Source organism: Schistocerca piceifrons, chromosome 7, assembly GCF_021461385.2.
Source record: "Schistocerca piceifrons isolate TAMUIC-IGC-003096 chromosome 7, iqSchPice1.1, whole genome shotgun sequence".
In the NCBI taxonomy this organism is placed as follows: domain Eukaryota; kingdom Metazoa; phylum Arthropoda; class Insecta; order Orthoptera; family Acrididae; genus Schistocerca; species Schistocerca piceifrons.
Genome location: NC_060144.1, coordinates 279594319 through 279605010, shown reverse-complemented (window position 1 = coordinate 279605010; position 10692 = coordinate 279594319). Strand labels below are relative to the sequence as shown.

Genomic DNA, 10692 nt, shown 5'->3' with positions numbered 1-10692 from the left:
TTGGGAGTAATTAGGGTGTACGTACACGTCAGCTGTCAACACCTCGAGGCCGTGGGCTGGCTGGCACACTAGGAAATGCGTGTCAGGGTCACAGGCTGTCCGGCTGGCTATTGTGGCAGGCGTGCTGCCAATGAAAATTGACAACCTCGCCGGCCGGTTGGCGACGGCACTGGTCAGGCTTCCGCGCATCGACCAGCGAGCGGCAAGTCCGGCGCCGCCGTAGCTGCAGCGTAGCGAGATGAGCGCGTGCCCCTTCAGCAGGGCGGCCGCGGCGCGCGCCAGGCCGCGGGCGGCGCCCGGCGCCGGGTCCGCCACCGGCAGCGTCGAGGGCGGCGGTGACGGCGGCGCTGAGCGGAGGCCCGCTGAGGACGCGCCCGAGGAGGACCAGCAGCACGCGCTCAACCTGCGCCACCTCAGCGAGGCCGTCGCCTACCTCACGCACCCGCCGGTGAGTACCGCCAAATGCTGTACTCCGAAGACAGAAAATCTGTACTGCTTCTGTTTATCAATTCAGGGGCTTTTTCGTTAATAAGTAGCGACTCCGGTCACGAAAACTGACCACGGCACTGATGGTTGTGTGCTGACTAGATGCCCTTCCAGACAGTGAAACGTCCCCTTAGAAAAATTATAAATGACTGTGCTGATAAACCTCTAACGATATTTGATTTTCAAACAGCTGAGCAAAACTGAACGTACTCAAACAATCCTCTCTTTAATTATGCTGATCATCAATAAACTGACACACAATATTATTTTTAGCGCAAGGCAATCTGACGTTCAATAATCCCCTACAAAAGACTGGCCCTGACTAACAATAACCTATACCTTTCATGAATCACGTACCTCACAAAAATCATCGTTACTCGAATTACCGCAATACAGCGAGAGCCAATACTGCCAGCTATATAAAAGATTCTAACTACTGAAGGCACTAACTACTGATAGGCATAGTTAGCAAATGAAAGATTTTGATAGCAAACAAACAAAGTATTTACCTTAATAGTGTTCAATATATATATATATATATATATATATATCAGTTCATGACATCCAGTCTTACAAATTTCCTTTTTCTAACGGACACACGTCCAGATCGTCCGCTCTCAAAACTCCGCCATCTCTCTCCCCTCATCCACCACTGCTGGTGGCTCACCTCCAACTGCACAAAGCTACGAGCTGTTCACATCCAACTGCCCAACACTACAAAAGCGAATATTCCAACAATGAGTCCAACCAGCCACAGACTGCACACAGCACAGTCAGTGATTTTCATATAGAGCTCTAACTGGCGTTACCAAGATAAAAACCTAAAGAGCCTAATTACATAGCCCCCATGCTCCCCACAAAAATTTTACAAATTATTTTGGGCAGCGCCCAATGCATATGTTTAATCTTTTATTTATTTTAACGCTAACATATATATCAAGTGCACATAACAATTGATACTCTGTTGGTCAACATCAAAAATTGTCCACTGTCCATACGTCATTCATCACAGCAGTAATTACATTGCACAGAGTCTGATCAGTAAAAGAAAATGCACACGGAAGTAGTGGATTTCCATGCAGTCAATGACTTTTGAACACTATTAAGGTAAATACATTGTTTGTTCTCTATCAAAATCTTTCATTTGCTAACCATGCCTATCAGTAGTTAGTGCCTTCAATAGTTAGAATTTTTCATTTAGCTGGCAGTATTGCCGGTCGCTGTATTGCAGTAGTTCGCGTAACGAAGATTTTTGTGAGGTGATTCAAGAAAGGTACAGGTTATTGTTAGTCAGGGTCATTCTTTTATAGGGATTATTGAAAGTCAGATTGCGTTACGCTAAAAAAGAATATTGTGTGTCAGTTTGGTGATGGTTAGAATAAATAAAGAGAGCAATAACTGAGTACGTTCAGTTTTGCTCAGCTGTTTGAAAATCTAATAATGCAAGAGGTTTATCAGCACAGTCGTTATAATTTTTCTAAGGGGACGTTACATTAGCACTTGCAGAAAGTCGCACAGCATCGGTTATTTACTGACAAGACCTACAATGGGCTTCGAACACCAGATCATCCGGCACCTTCGAAATCCGACCAAGAGGTATAACTTTCCTTGAAAAAAATACTGCCACCAGCCACTTTTTATTATCTTGTGTCTTCCACCAAGAAACGTTTCGGTCTGTCACCCATATACGACTGCACATAGTACGAGGGCTTTTCATTTATTAACGTCCGATCGGTCGCGAAATGGAAAACACATTTAAAATCAGAAATTTAATAGAAAAGCAGCCAAAGTTGCAAGGTTCACTTTTAATCACTTGATGACCAGTTTAACGTTTGGATTGATATTCAGATCACCCAGACAGTCAACATATTCCCGAAAATACAGGTATCTGTATCCTCTTTAACTTTATTTCCACTTTTTATACGTATAGCTTTGTTTACTCGAAATGTATCTTGAGAGATATCTGTATGCTCTGGAACTGTTTGTTTTCAATGTATTATACGTATATGTTCGCCATCTTTACGTGGTTCTTATATTTTATGAAATACCATATTGACAATATGGGTGATATTGAAATGGGTCTCAATCCGAAACTATTCATCAGTAAATAAAATTGAAATTTTCTAGCTTGGCTGTTTTTCTGTTACATTGATTAACACAAGTTGCTCCCCTGCAATTAATGCAGCATGCTCAAAGTTCGTAAAAGCAAAAATGTTTTATTTACAACAGTTAGCGAGCGACACCTGCACATACTGGACGCTCCGACTTAGACAATTTATCGTAGCATTTGGCCAACTGTGCAGCACCCTCGTCACAGAAGACAGCCGCCTGTACTCTCCGCCAATTATCTACGCTGATCCGCAGCTCTGTTCTGTGCCAGTATGTTGTCTTCATAACCAGCCGGTCACGAGAGCAAAGATGGAAATTGGAGGGAGCCAAGTCCGTACTGTGCAGTGGATAATAAACACTTCACGCTGCTGGAGCATCTTTACGTGCTCACTGCGCGCTCGGAACTGAGAAATGCGGCGCGACGCGACACTGTTCATCACATCTGTGTGAACCTTCACCAGATTTGCACTGTGATTGCCATGTCAATACGAATCTGACCTTAATAAACAAGCATCCCTCATATTTCCAAAACGAAGTGTCGCCAAGAAACAAATACTTTAAGGTAAAACATTGCCTGTTTAATGTTCGTTCCTGCAGCCAATTTTTTGGTCCATGAAAATACCTTTATGTTCTCATTAGGCACTTTTTAACATGTGGTGGATAATGCCTTTGGAGTTTTGAAGATCTTTTGGACCATTACCATACCACTTACTTCTAAATTCAAGTAAATGATTGAATTTACCCATTCAATGTCAGAAAATAAAATACCATTTACATCGTCTCGAGTAATGTTTAATTTGGAAGATTTTAAAATATATATGTATAAGCGCCTCCGTCCAAAAGTTCCGAATAATAAGGTAAACTTCTTACAAAATGTAACCTCGTGTTTATATCCCCAGAATAGCATTCACTACCACTAAAAGAAAACTTCTGTCGGTGAGGTGGTTTAGCATAATGTTCATCTGTAAAACCATAGTTTCCTTAAAAGATCATTCACACCAACTATTCTCCCGAAGCGCCTACGTACACTGCAAAACGTAGCAGAACATACCGTTACCCTGTCACTGCAGTTCACTCAAAGTACACCGACGAACACAGTAGCCGCTGATGGTTGTCTCGTCCATTTGCTGCAGTTTTCCGTGCCAGAACAGCAGTTCTTAATGAAACTGTCCTTTTAAACTTTAGGGTCATGGTCGTAAGACAATGCAGGTAAACCTTGATAGTCGTCGCATGATATAGGCCTACTCGTGTCTTCCTGGATACAACGTTTCTGTCCATTAGATTTTGAATGCTGCTTATGCCCTGTGCAAAACAACAGTTCGAATGGTTACAACGTGTACCAGAAGGAATACTTCCGTTTGATTTATTCATTGTTAATAAACGTAAATATGCCACCCGGGAAACTTGGTACCTAAAATTATTTCATATATAGGGAAGCTGCACCGTTATAAATGCAGTCAATAAAGATATTGTACTAACAATAATATGAACATATTGCGCCAACTAAAGGTAGTTGAAAGCCAAAAATACCGATTAACACAAATAAAGCTGTACAAAAAGTGGCTTACTGCTGTATTTCTTTCTATACTTTAATTCGTAACTACGGTGCTCAGTCACCATCAACATGTATAAATGAAAATGTATTACGTTTGCAGGATGAAGATGGTCAGGAAGTCTGCTAAGAGGTGACAGTATGGGGCATCCTGAAGGGAAAAATTAAAGATGCTTATCGCTGTCGTATCTGTACCTATTTGAAATTCAAGACACTTCTCTTATTGATCCTATCATTGTTTACACCAAGCATTCTACTTTGTCAAGTTTTGGAGTGTATATTGCAAGGAGCAATTGAATCACTGAGAGCTCTTAATTTAGTGTCATCTACATCTTCCTCCTCCGTGACAGCTTCAATTACCAGCATCCGTGTAACTTCGGTGAATAGCAAGTTTATATCGCTTTCTCCATTCGTCATTGTATATGTATCCTGCTATCAAGGCACATGCGTACTACGGAAAGTCGGTAACTGATTACTGACAAAGTTTTGCACCTGAAACGTGTGCCAAATCTCTTGGTTACTGCCTGAGGGAAATTAAATCTTTAGAAATATGAGGAAAAAATGGTTGCAACAATAAAATTGTTAAATAAAACAAGTTGTTTATGATGTACTCTTGTCTCGTTTGTATTCTACATATATTTAAAATAACACCTGAGCCTACACTAATGACTACGATGAACTCTGCTGAATACACTTTATATTGTTTACATTCCGAAGTTTAGCGACGTCTTGTTACATTGGGTTCCTTCACTGTTCATCGAATGCAGAAATCCGCTGACACGTAATTTATACAACATGTTGAAAAGGTTCACTACCGCTCCTCAGTTTAATAAGCAGATTGGAAAGAATATCTTTGACGTAAACTTTTAGGTATAAGATATAATGAGTTCGCGGCTTTTATTCCTGTTGTGACAGAAACTCTTTATTTTCTAAATGTTACAAATGTCAGACAAAATGAACCTGTGTAGCGTACAGTATTCTTTGGAAGATACAATGGTACGGTTACATCTCTGAATGAAAGTCCACTCCACACACAAAAACCTTTTACGCACAACTTCGTTCCAAAGAAGACGTATGAGCATTTTTAACAACACTATACAGAAGACGGTTTCATCATTTTACCGTCCTCTTTGTGCTATACTGTGTATCATCGGATTAAATGATTTCTCCTAAAATGCTCACATCATTCTTGTACCTTGTTTTGAGGCCACACAAAATGCTACAATTTAGCAAGTAGAATGCGGCAAACTCTAGGACTTCTAAGCAACGCTCAATCATTCTTTCTTTGGCAGATTGCGCGGTATACGTCCAAAAGTTTCGCCTCTAAAGCCAAGATGCTAGAGATTGTTTCCACATTGTGCCTTTCAGATATCTTGTTGTACGAATCACACATTGTGCCTGAGATTTCGAACCTATTTCGAAATCGTGAAACCGCACAGCAAATTGAGTTTCATTGCGTTGAAGTGCACCGTACTCTCGTTCCGTTGCAGCTGTGTTTCTGCGATACTGTCAAGGCCACTTTAAATTTGCTGCTGTTAGACCAAAAATTACATCACAACTGACTTATTTAGCAACCGCGATATTCAGGCATTAAGCTATATGCATATTTAGACATGATACGTACTTTTAGGTATAGCACTCTTTAACATTTCCTCTCGAATACTACGGATCTCTTCGTCTCATCAGTTATGCTGAACTTTAAACTCTAAAAGACTGATGGCTTCATTATCAGAGACTGCAAAAGAATTAGGGGAATCAGTACATAATACAAGGTGGTGCACAGAAACGGGTACATTTAAATCTGATATTCGCAGCACTGTAGATGTTCAGAAAACGGGGAGAAGACGCCAAACTGTCAAGTGGTAATTTAGGACAGTTCATCTCAATGGCGCAATGGGACGATGCAAATCTCGCGGTCGCCGTGAGTGCCTATTAGTTACATGATGATAGCGTAACAGCTGCACAGAGTTTAGGCGCTATTAAGAGACCCCACGGCCTGCAGTCAGTTTCCTTCATCGCTCACGATCAAAACGTGGGGTCGCGATTTCGAGAGAATGGTTCGGCTGTGAAAGGAAGTCTAGACGGCTTGTGTTGTACCCAAGAAAAAACTGACGCTGTGCACGCTACAGCGGCAAGGAATCGTCATAAAAATTGCCTTCGTTCGAACAGCCGTCGGGTCATCGTGAGCCGATAGCGCCCCTAGATGCGGATATGGTGGTGCATGTGGGCAGCATATCGCTCTTCCGGTCGTTGTCAGCTTTCGTGAGCGGAAGTCATCATTATACAGTGTGAAAAACTGTTTCTACATTGGGGCTCGGAATTAGTAGCGTGGAAGGAAAACTCCATATCCTTCAATTTCATCCTAACAGGATTCCGACTGTTCAAGAACTGAAACCTAATGATTCTCTTCGTACAAGATTGTGAAAACCTGTTGGCTAAAAGCACTGAGGTAAATAACTTCAGTGAAAATATTCCGATGTTAGATGAATCCCATTTACTCTTAAGTGGATAAGTAAATAGGCAGAACATGCGTTACTGGGCACGAATAAATACTGCTGCGCTTCACCAGTGTCAAAGTTAGTGTATGGCGTGCGGTGTCGTGTAGTGTCGTGGAATGATACGTCCTTACTTGAAGGAAGCTCTGCTGTCAGTGTGATGTCTGAAAGTTATATCAACAGACAGAGACATATTTGGTTCCAAGGCTTCAGCTCGCTTCCAGATAATGACATTCGGCACACCTCCTTTCAACAGAATGCAGCCACGTCGCACATTATCCTACTGTCTACGGCTGTTTTGCTACCGCACAAGATGAACTTCTGACACAGCTTGGCCTCCCCTATCTCCAGATCTCCAGGATGTCACTCACTTTTACGCGGACGTATGAAGAGCGTTCTCTGCGACACTTGACCAAAACTCATTGCCCAGCTGAGGACCTATATTCAAGAAAACAACGCAACCATCTCGGAGAACACACTACGTCATGCCATGTAATATCTGTACACTTGACTTTCTGAATGTGTACCGTGCAATGCACCATACCAGAACGACTTAATTTTTAAAAATTGTAGAACAAACTTTTTTGCATCAAATAAGGTTTTGAAAATATCCTTCATTTTTCTGTTTAAAGTAAAATTTCTCCATATCTTTACGCCAAAAATTGGATGGTCCAATCGGAGAAACAAACAGTTTCCCAAGCCTTAAACTTGACTGCCACTTCAGCAACTGCAAACTTGGAGATATTATTGGAACCCTTTACCTACTTTTCGCCAATTTAAAACTTTTCTACTTCATAAGGCATAGTGAATCTTGTTACATCAGATGTTGATTAAGCACGATGAATAAATCCCAAATGGCTCTTGTCGTATTCGACATCCACCTTATGAAAGCAGATAATCACAAGCCATGTCTTACGATGCACCGGCCTCGGTGGCCAAGCGGTTCTAGGAGCTTCATTCCGGCACAGCGCGACTGCTACGGTCGCAGGTTCGAATCCTACCTCGGGCATGGATGTGTGTGATGTCCTTAGGTTAGTTACGTTTCAGTAGTTCTAAGTTCTAGGGGAGTGATGACCTCATAGTGCTCAGAGCCATTTCAACCATTTGAACTTACGATGCAGCTCTGTAATATTACAAGTGTGCAGATCACGTCGCAAATGTAGCGGCCCATTACCTTAAGGTTCCTGTCGACGTAAACGTTGACTTGTATACAATGAAGCACAGCAATGCCATCTGGTTTGCAGCAGTATACATATGACAAAAAGCACAAGTCGAAGGTGACATTGAACTGTCGAAACCTAGGTCAAGATTTCCAATAAACCTTTATGTGCAATTTATTGGCTGAAATTTTTCAACTTCTCCAATTTCACTTTACGATCAAGTTGGCGTTCACGTGAAGTGATGGACTTGCATTCGGAAGGACGTCTTTTCAAACTCTGTCCGGCCATCCAGATTTAAGTTTACCATGGTTTCAGTACATCGTTCGAGGTAAACACCGGTACGGTTCCTTTGCAAAGGACACGGACTTTTCCTACTCCTTATTACTGCTAGTCAAGCTTGTGCTCCGTCTCTAATGATCTTGTCGTAGACTGAACACAAAACACTTGTCAGTCATAAGTTTTTTTAAGAAATACTCACCCCCGCGTCCTGTAGTCTGCCGCCTGAATATTCAGTGCTTTTATATTCCCCCAGTGTAATGAAGACTCCTGTTCCCAGCTTGCAGCTAGAGCACGGTGACGTGAAAACAACAGCCATGACGTTGCGTTGCCGCTGCCGCACGCTGGTCACGCACAGCTGTCTGCGAAGCCACAAGCTGCAGCGGGCGGGCGCACTGCCCACGCGTCACTCCATGCCACGTCCCCCTTCTGTCAGCCTTGTACGTGCTCCAGCAACGGACGTCTCTGCAACGCCAACTTGGGCCAACACTGCGTGGACAGACACGGCAGCGGACACCAACGTAGAACAGGACGCAAAGGAGTTTTATACTTGGAGTAGTAGCTCAGTCTTTGAGGGATAAAATTTCATTCGCTGGTAGCGCAGATTCCAGGGCTCCGCCTCGAACCTATCTTCTGGAGTGGGGTCTCCTTCCAGTTGAGGCAGGCGTTCTCTGTGACTACGGAAAAATTCGATTTGCTGGACCCACCTTGCTCCCAAAAGACCAGATTTTAAACCGCTCTTTTTTTTGCGTCACCTTACAAAAGACATTGTGAACACTTTCTAGTAAAGATCGCCATCAGTCCACAACACCAACCGACGATCACTACCCACAAAACATTTCTCGTAGGTACAACGAAGAGAATACAATAACAGGGCACACTGCCCGTTTGCACTCAATTAGTATGGTAATGTCGGCGCAGACAGTATGAAACCGATTCCACATTAGGGGTGGGAAAAACCGACCGTTTAAAACCAAAACTGTATTTTAGTTCGGAATAAAAAATGGTTCAAATGGCTCTGAGCACTATGGGACTTAATATCTATAGTCATCAGTCCCCTAGAACTTAGAACTACTTGAACCTAACTAACCTAAGGACAACACACAACACCCAGTTACCACGAGGCAGAGAAAATTCCTGACCCCGCCGGGAATCGAACCCGGCAACCCGAGCGTGGGAAGCGAGAACGCTACCGTACGACCACGAGCTGCGGACAGTTCGGAATAACCCGTACGTTTCAGTGTTTGATCTCGGTTGTAATAGGTTTATTTTTTTTTTTACTAATAACCGAACCTTTATTATTTTTTGCTAACAATCGGGTAAAGACCCGAAATAGCAATTAGCCATAGCAGCAGTGGTAAAAATTTTGGTATTGCAATAAACCATTTTGTAGAGGAAGTAACTTTAATTCGTGAAATTTCCACTGCTTTGAAATATTGCGTTGTTATAAAAATGGGGAAACTGATCAGCGCTATTTTGATAATGCTGATAGAGATGAGCAGTAAATACATGGCGTAAGAGTATGGGTACAGCATTGCTGAGACAATACGGTACCTGTTGCCACGTGGTGGGACCTAGGGACCTATTGGATGGTAGGTCTGTACATGCAGTGTAGGAGACTTGCCCTATTTGGCTTGTATGGAAGTTTCTCGCTGTCGCTGTACGTTGCATTACAGAGCTGCACCACCTCTAGCCTAGAAGTATTTAATATGTGGGGTACAAATGGAGTACAATGCTCCTTTTTCTTTAAAGGACTGAGAACAGGAGGAACCTCAACAAACCTGCGACATCATAAGAGGAAATTTAAAACTTGAAAGTTCATTCATAGTTTACAATAGCTGATAGTAGCTTATCTGTTGTCGTGTCTACATAATATGCGTTTAACCGTTTGTAGCACTTGGAAACGAACAGTTTAACACGAAAAATATGGTTCCCAATCTCAGTTTCCACCCCTTTACACTCTCTGTTCGTAATCCCCAAACATTGATATGCTTCCTGATTACAACATGATTTTTGAGTAGGGTTTTAAAAAAATAGAGTAACTTGGAGAACTCAGCTGTTCTTTTTTTTTTTTTCAACACTTATCACTTTTCGTGGAAAGCACGAATGGTGGACGGACGAAGGTTTGTTTTATTTGTCTGTTTAATTTAAAATTTTGATCCTATGTACGATGTCCGCAGCTCGTCGTCGTGCGGTAGCGTTCTCGCTTCCCGCGCTCGGGTTCTCGGGTTCGATTCCCGGAGGGGTCAGGGATTTTCTCTGCCTCGTGATGCCTGGGTGTTATGTGATGTCCTTAGGTTAGTTAGGTTTAAGTAGTCCTAAGGGACTGATGACCGTAGATGTTAAGTCCCATAGTGCTCAGAGCTATTTTTTTAACCTATGTATCATGAAGCTTCAACCTTTCCTCGAGTTCTGCCTCGGGAAGAGGCAGTTTCAGGTACGTTTTTACAGTTTGACGATAATTTATGGATTTGTAGTTTTAGTTTGACGATGTCCACTATGGAAAAACGGTAGTTGCAATTATTCTGAAGAATGTTGGGTTATCCCGACTGAAACATAGGTAAATTCTAGTGATGTGCGCAAGAGGAAACGTGGAATGGAATCTGGATTTACA

At 42.4% G+C, this 10692-nt stretch overlaps 1 protein-coding gene across 1 annotated transcript in view; it reads left to right on the top strand.

The window, feature by feature from the left end:
• Positions 1 to 238: 238 nt before the first annotated feature.
• LOC124805632 (head-specific guanylate cyclase-like) overlaps positions 239 to 10692 on the top strand; it is a 498299-nt gene continuing 487845 nt past the window's right edge. Inside the window, exons 1-2 of the mRNA XM_047266199.1 lie at positions 239 to 282; positions 358 to 448. Of these exons, the coding sequence (XP_047122155.1) occupies positions 239 to 282; positions 358 to 448 (135 nt within the window). The remainder of the gene's footprint in view (positions 283 to 357; positions 449 to 10692) is intronic.